The sequence below is a fragment of the Sapajus apella genome, unplaced genomic scaffold, assembly GCF_009761245.1.
Source record: "Sapajus apella isolate SASKATOON/1434 unplaced genomic scaffold, GSC_monkey_1.0 scaffold188, whole genome shotgun sequence".
NCBI lineage: Eukaryota > Metazoa > Chordata > Mammalia > Primates > Cebidae > Sapajus > Sapajus apella.
The window spans coordinates 519,959-534,800 of NW_022437128.1; the positions used below are offsets into that span (position 1 = coordinate 519,959).

General features: G+C 51.2%; 3 protein-coding genes across 9 annotated transcripts; 2 read left to right on the forward strand and 1 right to left on the reverse strand.

Annotated features, from left to right (window-relative positions):
- Nucleotides 1-585: 585 nt before the first annotated feature.
- On the reverse strand, nt 586-5,344 carry GPANK1 (G-patch domain and ankyrin repeats 1). 6 transcript variants are annotated; one of them, XM_032269117.1, is made up of 4 exons: nt 5,178-5,344; nt 4,436-4,586; nt 3,612-4,068; nt 586-1,207 (listed from the first exon to the last, which is right to left on the reverse strand). In XM_032269117.1, exons 3-4 carry the CDS (start codon nt 4,064-4,066, stop codon nt 763-765), a joined length of 900 nt encoding a protein of 299 aa, XP_032125008.1. In that variant the 5' UTR covers nt 4,067-4,068; nt 4,436-4,586; nt 5,178-5,344; the 3' UTR covers nt 586-762. The 6 variants fall into 6 exon arrangements, with proteins under 6 accessions (XP_032125008.1, XP_032125002.1, XP_032125004.1 ...); XM_032269111.1 differs by having other exon boundaries at nt 3,429-4,068; XM_032269113.1 differs by having other exon boundaries at nt 3,429-4,068; nt 5,163-5,344.
- Nucleotides 5,345-5,658: 314 nt separating this feature from the next.
- CSNK2B (casein kinase 2 beta) lies at nt 5,659-10,051 on the forward strand. The gene is made up of 7 exons (XM_032269123.1): nt 5,659-5,822; nt 6,442-6,524; nt 7,551-7,653; nt 8,230-8,345; nt 9,094-9,169; nt 9,302-9,491; nt 9,820-10,051. The coding sequence occupies exons 2-7, from the start codon at nt 6,453-6,455 to the stop codon at nt 9,908-9,910; spliced, it is 648 nt and encodes a 215-aa protein (XP_032125014.1). The 5' UTR covers nt 5,659-5,822; nt 6,442-6,452; the 3' UTR covers nt 9,911-10,051.
- Nucleotides 10,052-10,515: 464 nt separating this feature from the next.
- On the forward strand, nt 10,516-13,475 carry LY6G5B (lymphocyte antigen 6 family member G5B). Of its 2 annotated transcripts, XM_032269120.1 has the most exons (3): nt 10,516-11,241; nt 11,392-11,520; nt 12,108-13,475. In XM_032269120.1, exons 1-3 carry the CDS (start codon nt 11,184-11,186, stop codon nt 12,524-12,526), a joined length of 606 nt encoding a protein of 201 aa, XP_032125011.1. In that variant the 5' UTR covers nt 10,516-11,183; the 3' UTR covers nt 12,527-13,475. The 2 variants fall into 2 exon arrangements, with proteins under 2 accessions (XP_032125011.1, XP_032125010.1); XM_032269119.1 differs by having other exon boundaries at nt 10,516-11,520.
- Nucleotides 13,476-14,842: the final 1,367 nt, after the last annotated feature.

Below are 14,842 nucleotides of genomic sequence, written 5' to 3' on the forward strand. Positions count from 1 at the left end.
TGGGGAAGTATGGAAAAGTGTAGACAAATAGGTGGAATGAAAAACCTTGACTTAAAGTTTATATTTGGAGGCCAGAGTTCTGGTCCCAGTTCAACTAAGTGTACAAGCTTGATAATCGTGGGCCTTCCTATCACACTGACCTCTTCCAGCAAAACCCTACCCATTCTCTTCTCTAGGTGCCTTCTCTGACATCCCCTATCATCCTGTATAATATTTGATCACATGGCTGTTTCCCCTTCCAGTTGTGAACTCCTTGAGGGTTGGGAATGTCTTTACCTATATTATTTGCACATAGTATATGGACTTATGTTTGTAAAATTTGTCAACTGGCTGGAGTAGCCAGGGAACTCTTCCTGGGGGAGGTGAGACTTGCATGGAGCTCAGCAATTCCTGGTCCAGGGCAGGTTGAAAGAACAGGTGGGGCACTCCCAGGAGGGGCTAGGACCTGAAAGTAAATCCAGTCTGGCAGGGAGGGAGGTGACCTTAACACACCACCTGGAAAGGCTGCCCCTTCTGGCTCAGGTGGGACTTGCATGTGGCTCCCAGGCTTGTTCGGCTTCCTCAAAACAGCTTCCAAAAAGTGAATAAACCACAAAAGGTTGATTTATTTCTCACTCTCAGCCCGCCTCTTGCAAAGGCAGAGCCCACTGACCAAAACCCAAGGGTCTGCACCAGGGCAGATCCCAGGAAGTAGAAGTCAAAGGGCCCAGGTCAGAGGCCCAAGTTCAGACTTCAGCAGACCAGGGTCAGACTTTACCAAATTCAGAACTCAAGGTTCATGTAAGTCCTTAGATCCCGCTCCCAAGCCCTATCTTTCTCCTCCCTCCTACTCTCCTCCCTCCTGCTCAGTGTGGCCACCCGAGGAGCTCTCTCCCTCCCAGCCACAGCTCGGGTATCCCAAGCTGGGAAATGTGTTACTCGGGGCTGGGGTGCTGATCTGTAGCCTAGTCCTTCCTGGTCCCTCTTGAGGACAGTGGGGATGGGGTTGGCACGGCCCTCGCCCCGGGGTCCAAGCCCCATTCCTGGCTCCCAGCCCCCCCTCAGCAGCAGTTTGAAGCCTGGGCTGGAGACGGGCACCCCAAGTGGAAGGTTGGGTGGCCGAGGACCCTGGGACAGTGACAGCAGGTGAGCAGTGGATGTGTGATGGTTGGAGTCTTGGAAGTGGGTGTCACAGGTCTCGCAGTACTGGAGGGTAGGAGTGGGAGACCTGCAGATAAAGAAGAAAAAGCATTAAGGGCAGGGGAAGGAAAAGGGGCTGGCAGGGTGGGACAGGAGCCTTTCAGCTTTTCTAAGGAACAAATTGCTGGCTGGCAACAGTGACTCACCCCTGTAATCCCAACACTTTGGGAGGCAGAAGTGGGCAGATTGCTTTGAGCTCAGGAGTTTGAGACCAGCCTGGGCAAAGCCTGCTGTTTTTTTTTTTTTTTTTTTTTTTTTTTTGAGGTGGAGTCTGACTCTGCTGCCCAGGATGGAGTGCAGTGGTGCAATCTGGGCTCACTGCAACCTCCAACTCCCGGGTTCAAGTGATTCTCCTGCCTCAGCCTCTCAAGTAGCTGGGATTACAGGTATGTGCCACCAGGCTCTGGCAAAGCCCACCTTCTACAAAAAATATGCTTGAGCCCGGGAAATAGAGGTTGCAATGAGCTGAGATTGCACCACTGCACCCCAACCTGGGCAACAGTGAGTCCTTGTCTCAAAAAAAAAAAAAAAAAGGAACTGCCATCCTTCTTTCTTAACAATGAGGGATCCAGGCTAATCCAAAGGTGATGAATTATCTGAACTGATTGTTCAGTGATAGATCAAACTCCTTACTATACTTTTCCCCCCTTCTCACTACTGCACTTATCTTAAAAAAAAATTTTTGGCCGGGCGCGGTGGTTCACGCCTCTAATCCCAGCACTTTGGGAGGCTGAGGCGGGTGGGATCACGAGGTCAAGAGATTGAGACCATCCTGGTCAACATGGTGAAACCCCGTCTCTACTAAAAATACAAAACATTAGCTGGGCATGGTGGTGCGTGCCTGTAATCCCAGCTACTCAGGAGGCTGAGGCAGGAGAATTGCCTGAACCCAGGAGGCGGAGGTTGTGGTGAGCCGAGATTGCGCCATTGCACTCCAGCCTGGGTAACAAGAGCGAAACTCCGTCTCAAAAAAAAAAAATAAAATAAAATAAAATACAAAAAATTAGCTGGGCATGGTGGCGCATGCCTGTAATCCCAGCTACTCAGGAGGCTGAGGCAGGAGAATCGCCTGAACCCAGGAGGGGGAGGTTGCGGTGAGCCGAGATCGCGCCATTGCACTCCAGCCTGTGTAACAAGAGTGAAACTCCGTCTCAAAAAAAAAAAAAAAATTTTTTTTAAACCATCTGGGACTCAGAGCAGAATAGTTATAAGAAAAAAATGGTAACCAGGCCTAGCAAGCTCTTTGGCAAGCGGAGGAATACTAGTAATAAGTAATGACTACAGCTAACATTCATATATCGCATATTATGTGGCATGCACTATTCTAGCATTTTACATGTATTTTTTTTCTTTTCTTTTTTTTTTTTTAGAGATGGGGGTCTCGCTATGTTGCCCAAGCTGGAGTGCAGTGGTTATTTACAGGCGCAATCCCACTACTGATCAGCACGGGAGTTTTGACCTGCTCTGTTTCCAACCTGGGCCGGTTCACCCTCCTTGGGCAACCTGGTGGTCCCCCGCTCCCAGGAGGTCACCATATTGATGCTGAGCTTAGTGAGGACACCCAAGTGGCATAGCACACTACAGCCTAGAACTCCTGGACTCAGGAGATCCTCCAGCCTCAGCATCCCGAACAGCTGCGACTACAGGCACGCACCACCGTGTCCAGCATTTTACATGTATTAACCCACTAAATACTAACAACAATCCTTACTACCCCCATTTCTAAGATGAGAAAACTGGGACATGTAGACATTAGGTTGTTTGCCCAAGTGGAATCAGGCTTTAAATCCAGGGAGCTGCTGGGCATGGTAGCTCATGCCTATAATCCCAGCACTTTGGGAGGCCGAGTCAGATGGATCACCTGAGGTCAGGAGTTCATGACCAGCCTGACCAACATGGAAAAACCCTGTCTCTACTAAAAAGTACAGAATTAGCCAGGTGTGGTGGAGCATGCCTGTAATCCCAGCTATTCGGAGGCTGAGGCAGGAGAATCGCTTGAACCCAGGAGGCAGAGGTTGCGGTGTGCCGAGATCACTGGGCAACAAGAGCGAAACTCTGTCTCAAAAAAGTAATAAAATAAATCAATCCAGGGAGCTCACATTCATAACCACTTGACTATACCACCATGACAATTTACACATGAGCATAAGGAAAGAACTCCTCAGCACTGCGCTGGGGCCTCTGGTGTGGAGTGGCTGGGAAAGGCAGAACACACTGAAACATGGGTCTGAACTAAAGTTTCTCCTCACCGGTTCTCTGTGGTCCTTGTCTCTCCATGGCTCTCCCTGACCATGCGAGCCACCTCAGGGAAACCAGCTTCTTCAGCGAGCTGAGCCGCATCCCTGCCCCCTAGTTCACAGACCCCCACCCAGGCAGCCCCACGGCCCAGGAGATAGCTCACAGCTGCCCGCTGGCCAGCTCGAGCAGCGCACATCAGTGGAGTCCACCAGAAGGCATCCCGAGCATTGATATTCCCCCCAGCTCCTCCTGCCTCATGGGGCTCCAGCAGTCTCCTAAGTTCTGCTAGGTCCCCCTCCTGGGCTGCCCGCAGTATCTGCTGAGTCATCTTGTCCTCAGCCTCAAGGGATCTTCCTTGTCCATGTCTTCCTGATGGTCCTGCTGCCACTGCTTCTGTTGCAGCTGCCCTCATTATTCTTCTTTTCTTTCTCTTTCTTTCTCTGGCAGGTTCAGTCTGAGATCTCTGGGAGTCAGGAGCACTGCTCTCATCCCCAATCAGGGCCTCATAGAAAGCTCGGACTGCAGCCCCATCGAGGGTGGACTCTGGCTCCTCGGACTGTGGCTGCTGCTGCTGCTGCTGCTGCCCATCCCTCCAGAGGTCGCTGGGGTCAGTGGCTGGGGTGAAGGTGATGAGGAAGGGCCGGGACATGGCTTTTGGGAGAAATGAGAAAATGAAACCAGGCAAGGAAAGGATGACACAAGCAAGCCAAGCTACTGGTGACCCCTGTAGCAACCAGAGCCTCCAGAGAAATGCTGGGATGAGAAAAACTAGTCAAAAACACCCTCCTGCCGCTAAAGTGACCCCACAACTTAGGACCCCGCAGGGCCTAAGGGAAAGAGGTTATGTGTAAAAACACGGAAACCTAAAATAACTGACTCTGCTCCTTAGCAAAGGTTAATAAAACTCCATGAGACAGTTGTCCAGAGGTCCTGCGTCCCGCCCCCACCCTCATCCTCACCAACAATAAATACCAGCCTCTTTCTGAAACCATTTTACCACCCCGTAAAACACACATACCATTAAGAAAAAAATCAGTCTGTCCCTTTAAATCCTCCTCGATACCATTTTGGAGTTTCCTCCGAAATAGAAGTCACTACCTAGGAAGATCTCGAGGAGAGGCTCCAGTCTGCGTTGCTGTGTAGCTTCCGTACGGCAAAATGGCGCTATTCTGATCAGAATAGTTGACACATGACACAATCAAATAGCCACACGGCACGAAGACGCATGCGTGGCGACGACAACCACAACAAAAACCACAACCCACATTACTTGAGCGCTCAGGCGTGCGCAAAGCTCCCAGTTCAGTTTCCCGCGCTGGAACCTTTCCAATAGCAAACGCGCAAAGCTCTGCGCGCCCAGCTGGCGCGAGCACCAGGATCTGTCGGTTGGGGTCCTACTTTTACCTAACGCCCCCACAATGCCCTTCGCCTTCCTTAACGCGGCCCCCCGCTCCAAGCCCATTTTCTGGAGCTGGGAATCCACTCTCCGGGTTAGGAAAGGCCCTCAGGAGGCGGAGGGAAACCTGTGGAATGCCGAGAAGCCGAGAAATGAAATAACGTCACGCCTGCCCCTCACCATTACTCTGACCAGGGTTCTAAGGTCACATTTAGAGAGTAGGAGAAAATGGAGACGTGCAAGGGGACGAGCAGAATGGCTGGCGCCACCTCAGGTTAGCGCACTGCGCCGTTCTGGTTCTCACAACGCTCAGCTCAGCCCAGCCCACCCAACCCAAGTCCCTACGCACGGAACCAAACCGCACCTCTCGCCTCATGAGGCCAGAGCCGGGGGAGAAGCGAGGCCAGTCAAGGGTGTCCGGCGGGACTGACTCGCACTAGGGGCTCAACAGGCAATAAGGACCCAGTGGATTGCCGGGGATGGGCCAGTCCCCTGGGCAGCAGCGCCGCGCCCCGCCGTAACTAGAGGGGAACTGTGAGGAGAGCTGTGGGGAGGGGTCCTGCGTGGCTCCCTCCTTTCCCCGCCCCATCCCGGCTTTTTCGCCCAGTGAGCACACAACTGTATTTCCCAGGCTCCCTGGCCCCAAACGCCTTACCTGGCTTCCGCTTCCGGTGGCTTCTTGCTGCGCCCCGCCCGCAAACAGTCTCCTCCCCGGCTTCGTGACAGCCAGGTCGTGCGCGGGCCATCCTGGGATTGGTAGTTCGCTTTTCCTTCATTTCATCAGTTTCTCTTTCTACCTGGGACTCCGCATCCCGGCATCCACCGCGGCACCTGACCCTTGGCGCTTGCGTGTTGCCCTCTTCCCCACCCTCCCCAATTTCCCCCCCCCCCCCCCACCCCACTTCGCTTGCCGCGGTTGAGTCCGCGGCCTGCGCTGTAGCGGTCGTCGCCGTTCTTTGGAAGTAGCAACTTCCCTACCCCACCCCAGCCCCTCGTTCCCGTCCAGCCGGTGAGTCTGAGGTCGTCGCTGCTCAGAGTCTCTTGTCGTTGGGAGCAGCACATGGGGTCTCCTCACTTTGATGTGGGGGCGGGGGAGGAAGCGACCAGGTCCGGCACAAAAGAGGGAGAGGTGGCCTGAGGAGCGGAGGCGGGATGTGTGGACTCCAGTGAAAGGGACCTGACGGTCGCCCCCAGCCTATAAGAAAAGGAGGGGCCCGGCTCTTGCTTGAGAATGATAAACTTCGAAACCCTTAGGAAAGGCGCTGGGGTCATGCAGAGAGCTGCAGTGGTAGGGAGCCTGAGCCGAGGTCCGTGCTGGAGTTGACACAAAGTAGAGAGGGCCCTGGCCTTCGGGAGCTCCAGGGATGTGGGTCAGGCTGGTGGGTCAAAGTATCTGTTGGCTTCTCTCAAGTGGTGGGACTCCAAAGTATGTTTAACTTCAAAGAAAAGGAGCTGAGATGTAAATGAGAGGAGCTGGTGAGGAGTGCTTCAGAGTTTGGGATCCTTTAAAAAAGGGTGGCTGCAAATTCTAAATTCTCCCGTGGTTGGAGGGCCGAATGTGGGAGGAGGGAGGATACCTGAGGCAAAGAGGGAGAACTTGAGCTTTACTGACACTCTTCGTTTTCCAGCTGACGTGAAGATGAGCAGCTCAGAGGAGGTGTCCTGGATTTCCTGGTTCTGTGGGCTCCGTGGCAATGAATTCTTCTGTGAAGTGAGTTCTCTTCAACCTCCCTACTTGCCAGCTCCACATACATTCCCACTAGACGTTTCTCCACATATTCCACTTCTACACCATTCTCTTATATGCTACTTGAAAACTTCCCATCAATGAAGAGTCCCCTCAGTAACCCCCGACAAACCTGTGCTAAAGTGGCAAAACTGGGGCCTGTCCCAACTCTGCCACCCTGCAGCAATATAACGTTGGACTAGACAATTTGTGTCCTTTTCTTTTTCTTTTCTTTTTTTTTATTTTTGAAACCGAGTCTTGTTCTGTCACTCAGGCTGGAGTGTAGTGGTGTGATCTCACCTCACTGCAACCTCTGCTTTCCAGGTTCAAGTGATTCTCCTGCTCTAGCCTCCCAAGTAGCTGGGATTACAAGTGCCTGCCACCACGCCCAGCTAATTTTGTATTATTATTTTTTTTTAATTTATTGCTACCCCTCCCCTCCCCTAATTTTGTATTTTTAGTAGAGACAGGGTTTCACCAGGTTGCCCAAGCTGGTCTCGAACTCCAGACTTTAGGTGATCTGCCCGCCTTGGCCTCCCAAAGTGCCGTGATTACAGGCATGAGCCACTGCACCCAGCCTGTGTCTTTTATTACTAAAGTGGCACTGCTAGTACCTGTCTCAGGTGGCCGTTAGAAGAATTGATATGCTACGTATCCAAATCTTTTGTTCAGAAACCATGCCATTCAGCTTCCACCTTCCTTAGCCAGCTGAGAGGACAAAACTGGTTCCCAGAGTTGGGGGACAAGAATAAGGATAGAGATCTGGAAAAGAATATCTAAGAAAAAGATTGCTGTGCTTGCTTATCCTTAGAAAACAAAAGCCAAAGCTTTTATGGGAGGGAGTATAGGTGAACTGAGGAGAGATGCAAGTACTTCTGCTAAGCTTCAAGTGAGAAACAAGGGGGAACAGATGTAGTTATGTTGATAACAAGGCATCAGTTAGAGCATTTTGCCCACGTTAAAGATGGAGATTTTGATATGGGTTCCCTCTTGGCTTCCATATCCTGACAGGTGGATGAAGACTACATCCAGGACAAATTTAATCTTACTGGACTCAATGAGCAGGTCCCTCACTATCGACAAGCTCTAGATATGATCTTGGACCTGGAGCCTGGTGAGGCACCCTCAGGGTTGTTTTGTGTGTGTGCGTGCACTTTTTTTTCTCTTCAAATTCCTATTCACTTGCTTGAATTTTGAAATTTCCTTTGGTTCTCTGATTTTCTTAACCCCAAATTCATGCTTTATTTTGATCCTCCACCTGACTCTTGTCTAGTTTTGTGACGTGTATCACTTGTTCCTGTGCGTTTTAAATCCACAGTTTGGATCTATTCCAAAATGGGTTTCCTCATGGGTCTCATTTGCTGTCTATTTCTCCTACCTTGGACCTTCCAGTCTGGAGTTTGATCTTCTGCATTGATATTGTTGCATTTATGTATTGAGGAGGGAGCTGGGAGGGAGAGGAGAGGAGAGGGCAGAGGCTGACGAGGTGTGAAGAGAAGGCAGAGCTCTGCCTTGGGCTGGTGAAAGCGTCAGAAGCCCAGGTTTCTCAATCACATGCCCAGGTGTTGGATAGGGTAAGGCTCAAAAGTAGGTGCTAGGCAAACTGAATAGCTGGCAGCCCCTGGGTATGGGCAGGGCACCTAGGAAAGCTGAAAAACAAGTGGTTGCATTTGGCTGGGCTGTGTTTCAGATGAAGAACTGGAAGACAACCCCAACCAGAGTGACTTGATTGAGCAGGCAGCCGAGATGCTTTATGGATTGATCCACGCCCGCTACATCCTTACCAACCGTGGCATCGCCCAGATGGTGAGGCCTCTCTGCTCCCACTTGCCTCTTTCTGAGCAGTAAGAGAAACAGGTTCCTGCAGCAAGAAGTCATGTTTCAGCCCAGTTAAGGAAACTAGCTGAGAAGAGGGGAAGAACCCCAGAACTTGGGCTTGTGAATTTAATCCTGATTGGGGGTCATTCTGAAGGGATTGTTTTCAGGGAGGGAGACAGACCTTGAACAGAGAGTTGTTATAGATTGGCTTTTCTCAAGGAACAAACAGTGAATGGCTCTGATGGTTTGTTGCCTGCCTAACTGGAAGAAAAGCAACATAAGAGTTTGAGAGGGCCGGGCGCGGTGGCTCACGCCTGTAATCCCAGCACTTTGGGAGGCCAAGGCGGGCGGATCACGAGGTCAAGAAATCGAGACCATCCTGGTCAACGTGGTGAAACCCCGTCTCTACTAAAAATACAAAAAATTAGCTGGGCATGGTGGCGCATGCCTGTAATCCCAGGTACTCAGGAGGCTGAGGCAGGAGAATTGCCTGAACCCGGGAGGCGGAGGTTGCGGTGAGCCGAGATCGTGCCATTGCACTCCAGCCTGGGTAACAAGAGCGAAACTCCGTCTCAAAAAAAAAAAAAAGAGTTTGAGAGCCCATCTGGGCCAGAGAAGGGGCCTCTGGACAGAGGTGGGAGGAGTGGGGGACAAAGTGATGTGGGTTGGGCTGAGAAGGGAGTTGCCTCTTCTCTTAACACCTACCTGCCAACCCCTTCCATTTTATTCATCTCAGTTGGAAAAGTACCAGCAGGGAGACTTTGGCTACTGTCCCCGTGTGTACTGTGAGAACCAGCCAATGCTTCCCATTGGTGAGTGTTGAAGCAGGGAAAGGAAGGCACTATGTGACAGTCTTATGGAAAGGAGTTGGGGCCTGAGTCCTGAGGGGAGGTGAGGGTGGGAAAGGGGGGCTACCTGGCCTGCTGAGTCTGGCTGTCTCCCAGGCCTTTCAGATATCCCAGGTGAAGCCATGGTGAAGCTCTACTGCCCCAAGTGCATGGATGTATACACACCCAAGTCATCGCGGCACCATCACACGGATGGCGCCTATTTTGGCACTGGTTTCCCTCACATGCTCTTCATGGTGCATCCTGAGTACCGGCCCAAACGACCTGCCAACCAGTTTGTGCCCAGGTAGGGAGCAGGGAGAGTTATTAAGGGTCAAAGGAAAGGCCTAAGATCCTCTAGAGAGAAGGGCGGACGAAGCATGTCCCTTTCTTGAGGCCTGCTTCTCCCAGAATCAGGATATCTCCCTGCTAAGTGACTGGTGGGAAAGTTATTTGATTGTCTGTGCTTTAGTTACCTTATCATAGAATGTTCTTGAGCTGAGAAGTTGGGAACCACTAGGCTTAAGCTCTGAACAGGTCCATGTAGGAGCTCGGGTGGGAATGTGGGAATGCAGGTCACTGGCAGGGCTTGGATGGGGCTCATACTGCTGCCTCTGACCTCTGCCCTGGCCCAGGCTCTACGGTTTCAAGATCCATCCGATGGCCTACCAACTGCAGCTCCAAGCCGCCAGCAACTTCAAGAGCCCAGTCAAGACGATTCGCTGATTCCTCACCCCACCTGTCCTGCAGTCTTTGACACTTCCTTTCCTTTTTACCACCGTTTCAGGAACCCTGTATGGTTTTTAGTTTAAATTAAAGGAGTCATTATTGTGGTGGGAATATGAAATAAAGTGGAAGAAAAGGCCATGAGCTAGTCTGCTGGTGCTTGTGGTTGGGGAAGGGAAGGTGATGGTATATTGGACTTCAGGGCCCTCATGGCCCAGCCCACCCTCTCCAGATTGAAAACCAGGACAGATTTGTGCTGAGTAGATTCGGTGATGTTTTTAGTATAGAACAGAATTCCTAGGACGGCATGTGATGAAGGGCAAGGTCAAAAGGAAAAGATAGAAAAAGCATGTTTCAAAGATGAAAAGTATTTGTTTGGATACCTGTGACTGTCTGTTTATGTAAGGGACTTAATCAGCAACTCCATCTATTTTTTGAGATGGAGTTTTGCTCTCGTTGCCCAGGCTGGAGTGCAGTGGCTCAATCTCAGCTCACTGCAACCTCTGCCTCCCAGGTTCAAGCCTCAGCCTTCCAAGTAGCTGGAAGTACAGGCATGGGCCACTAAGCCCGGCTAATTTTGTATTTTTTAAGTAGAAACGGGGTTTCTCCATGTTGGTCTCAAACTCCTGACCTCAGGTGATCTGCCCGCCTTGGCCTCCCAAAGTGCTGGGATTATTAGGTGTGAGCCACTGTGCCCGGCCTAGTTTTGGTTTTAAAGTAAAAGTAGCCCTAAAGTCAGTATAACTAAAGGGTGGAACGAGGCGGGACAAGGTCTAGAATTGCTGCTCAGTGATGTCTGTGTGCCTCCTGTTGGGGGAGCTGAGACTGTGGATGGTTGGTTTCCTGGCTAGTTTCTCCCAGCACAGTGGGGACTGGCTCTGTTGTATAAGGAAGACAGCACATAGTGGCAGAGATAGACTCTAACCCATGGACTTTCCATGGGAGGGAATAGGCCTTTGGAGGGTATGCAGGACCAAGGTAGACACTGGATAAAGAACCAGGTAGTTCCCAAGTGTTGCCCCATCTGGGACATTGCTCCCACACTCAGGAACCAGACCTTGTGGGTGAGAACACACTGTCCCTCCTGCCAAATTAATAACTTCCTCCCCAGCCAGAATCCTGCAGCAGGCAGGCATATAGCTCTGCACTTACAGTAGCTCCTGCTCAGACGTTGTCAAAACCACCCTGCAGCTCAGGATTAAGGAGCGTGGTCACAGGAAGGTGGGGTTTCAGGGCATCCCTCAGAAACTGCCCATCTCCCCAGAATTCCAAAATGAAGGCCCATGTGCTTGTAGGTGTGCTGGTCATGGTGGGCCTCGCAGTGGGAAAGGGTAAGTGGGGCCCACGGGCAGGGAGGGAGGGAGGGGTAACTGAGTCTAGGGTGGGGGTGGAGCTTGGCCATGGATACTTGGGCTTCCTACTGGCCAGGGTATTTGAGAGAGAGCCAGTGCTCCCATCCATCCTTTCTTCTGCCTCCCTAGTTCCTGTTCCCGACATCCGGACCTGCCACTTCTGCCTCTTAGAAGACCCTTCTGTAGGATGCATTTCAGGCTCAGAGAAGTGTACCATCAGCAGCTCATCCCCATGCATGGTGATCACCATCTATTATGGTAAATAAGCTCCCAGGAAGGGGCTGCTAGTGGGGCAGCCAATGGCTTGGTCTCCTCTCCTCTCACAGATCAGGGCTGCTCCAGGTGTGGGGTACAAGAAGAGAGAAGGGGCCAAGCATGGTGGCTCATGCCTGTAACCCTAGCACTTTGGGAGGCTGAGGCAGGTGGATCACTTAAGCTCTGGAGTTCAAGACCAGCCTAGGCAACATAGTGAGACCCTGTCTCTACAGAAAAATAGGCATGGTGGTGTGCACCTGTAATCCCAGCTACTCGGGAGGTTGAGGTGAGAGGATCTCCTGAACCCAGGAGGCAGAGGTTGCAGTGAGCCGAGATTGCACCACTGCATGCCAGCGTGGGTGACAAAGCGAGACCCTGTCTCAAAAAAATAAAAAAGAAGAGAGAAGCATCTTGGAAGGAGGGGTCTAAGGTTCTAGAGGGCCAGCAGAGCTCACTTTTCTAGCTTTTTTTGAAGGAGTGGGGGTTAGAAGTCAGTAGGTCTGGGTAAGAGATGGGGAAAGTCAGTGACTGACGTTTGTGGACTATAGGAAACTATTGGAAGAGGTTATCAGCTTTCCCCTCTCCCTCAGATGTCAAGGTTCGCTTCATCGTTCGAGGCTGTGGACAGTACAATTCCTACCGCTGCCAAGAAAAACGCAACACCTACTTCGCAGAGTACTGGTATCAGGCCCAGTGCTGCCAGTATGATTATTGCAACTCCTGGTCAAGCCCGCAGCTCCAGAGTTCCCAGTGGGAGCCCCGTGACAGACCCCTGGCCCTGCCTCTGTCTGACTGGCAGATTCAGTGGTTCTACCAGGCCCTGAACCTCTCACTGCCCCTCCCCAGTTTCCATGCTGGGAAGGAGCCTGATGGCCTGGACCCCGTGGCCAAACTGCCCCTGATTCTGGGCTTGTCGTTTGCTGACCTGCGCCGCATGTATTTGTTCCTCAATAGTTCAGGACTTTTGGTTCTTCCCCAGGCTGGACTCTTGACACCTCACCCTTCCTGAATTCCACTCTGTGCAAGTGTCTCTCTCTGTCACCCTCAGCATGCTGCACTCCCCTCTCTGAAAACACCCATCTACTTTGGTCAGTGATTTCTTAGGCCTCCCTTGGTTGTACCACCAGCATCTATATGCCTTTGGTGTAATTTCTCTCTTGAACACTGGTACTATTCTTCCTCCTAGAAAATAATCTCTAGTGTGGATTCTGCCCAGACAGGCTGACCTGGGAAAGTCACAGTGGATCCTCCATTCCTTCTCCATTATGAGTGTTCCAGTATCCCCCATCCCTCTCAATCTGGTCACTTGCCTATTTAGATCTAGCTCTTTTTCCTCTGTCTTGTCCCTGTCTCTTAAGACCCACTACCAGACTGAACTTGCAGCAAGAAGGATAAGGAGGCCAGGCACGGTGGCTCACGCCTGTAATCCCAGCACTTTGAGAAGCTGAGGCGGGTGAATCACTTGAGGTGGGGAGTTTGAGACCAACCCGGCCAACATGGTAAAACCTTGTCTCTAGTAAAAATACAAAAATTAACCGGGTGTGGTGGCGCACCTCTCTAATCCCTGAGTAGGATGCTACTCAGGATGCTGAGGTAGAAGAATTGCTTGAACCTGGGAGGCAGAGATTGCAGTGAGCCGAGATCACATCCCTGCACTCCAGCCTAGACAACAGAGTGAGACTGTCAAAAAAAAGGATGAGGAAGAATAGAATTCTATGCAGGTGTCCTAACTTGGCAATCTTGTGTCCCTGCCTCACTGTCTCTACCACCCCCCTTTTGTCCTGGTCTTTTCTCTCTTCTGTCCTCTCTTGTCAGTCTCTGGCCTCGTCAGTCCCCTTTCCCCTCACTGAGTCCTGACACCCACCTCCCTAGGGGCCTGTGAGAGGAGAGGGAAGGGTGTGTCTTGCTCAGCTCCATGTCCCCTGTTTTCCTCCACAATAAACTGGGACTGGGCTAAATCTGTGTCACATTGTTTGTGGGGTCAGGCTCAGGTGTGGGCAAGTATAAACAGGTTAAAGAGGGTTAATGCCAGGTCTGGTGGCTCACGCCTGTAATTCCCAGCACTTTGGGAGGCCAAGGCTGACAGATTACCTGAGGTCGGGAGTTCAAGACCAACCCAAACAACATGGAGAAACCCCGTCTCTACTAAAAATACAAAATTGGCCAGGCGTGGTGGCACAAGCCTGTAATCCCAGCTACTGGGGAGGCTGAGGCAGGAGAATTGCTTGAACCTGGGAGGCAGAGGTTGCAGTGAGCCATTGCACACCAGCCTGGGCAGTAAGAGTGAAACTGCATCTCAAAAAAAAAAAAAAAAGGGGTTAATGAGGTGTGGGATCCAGATAGGGTTGCAGGTCCCTTTCTTTTGTGGCTTCCTTGGCCTCCCCTAAAGGGTACACATCCTTCCCCACCCTCTGCTCAGCTGGAGATCAAAGCATAGGGACTGTGGGTGTTCCCAGCTTTAAACATACCCTACGAAACCTAGAAAGAACATTCAACCCTGAAGATGCCAGGTCTTTTCACTTAAAAGAAATCAGCCAAGCACCATGGCTCATGCCTGTAATCCTAGCACTTGGGAGGCTGAGGTTGGGGGGAGGGGGATCACCTGAGTTCAGGAGTTCCAGACCAACCTGATCAGCATGATGAAACCCCATCTCTAGTTAAAAAAAAAAAAAAAAAAAATTAGCCGGACATGGTGGCGGGCACCTGTAATCCCAGCTACTCCTGAGGCCTGAAAATCACTTGAACCCAGGAGGTGGAGGTTTCAGAGAGCAGAGATTATGCCACTGCACTCTACCCTAGGCAACAAGAATGAAACTCAGTCTCAATCGAAAAAAAAGAAACTTTCTCTAAACCAGGAAGACTCAGGAACTCAGAGCCACATCCCAGAGTCACTTGCTGCTGGGACCCTGGCCTCCTGCCATTCCTTAGTTCTTTTCAAGGATTCTGGCATTTAGGACACCCTCAGGGGTTCCAGGGTTGAGGGGCCAAGTGCAGAGAGCACTCCTTGTGCTGTAGTGGTTGGATATTCATTTTAATATTTTAATTTTGAAATATTGCAAGCATATAGATAGCAGTGGATGGATACAAGTCAGCCTTTTCTATACACTAAATAAACGTACTGGACATACGCTGCTTTGAGTCAGGCTCAGTGTTGAGCGGCAGGATACCCAGATGAGCACAGCCAGGTGTCTGCCCTTCCAAGTCTTTTACCCCAGTGCTGGGGTTATGAAACTTTTTTTTCTGAAAAGCAGTGCAGCTTTGTGGCTGGGAGGCCCAATCCCAGCTCCTTTACCCCTTGGGTAAGTCAGTCTCTTCAGGCTCAATT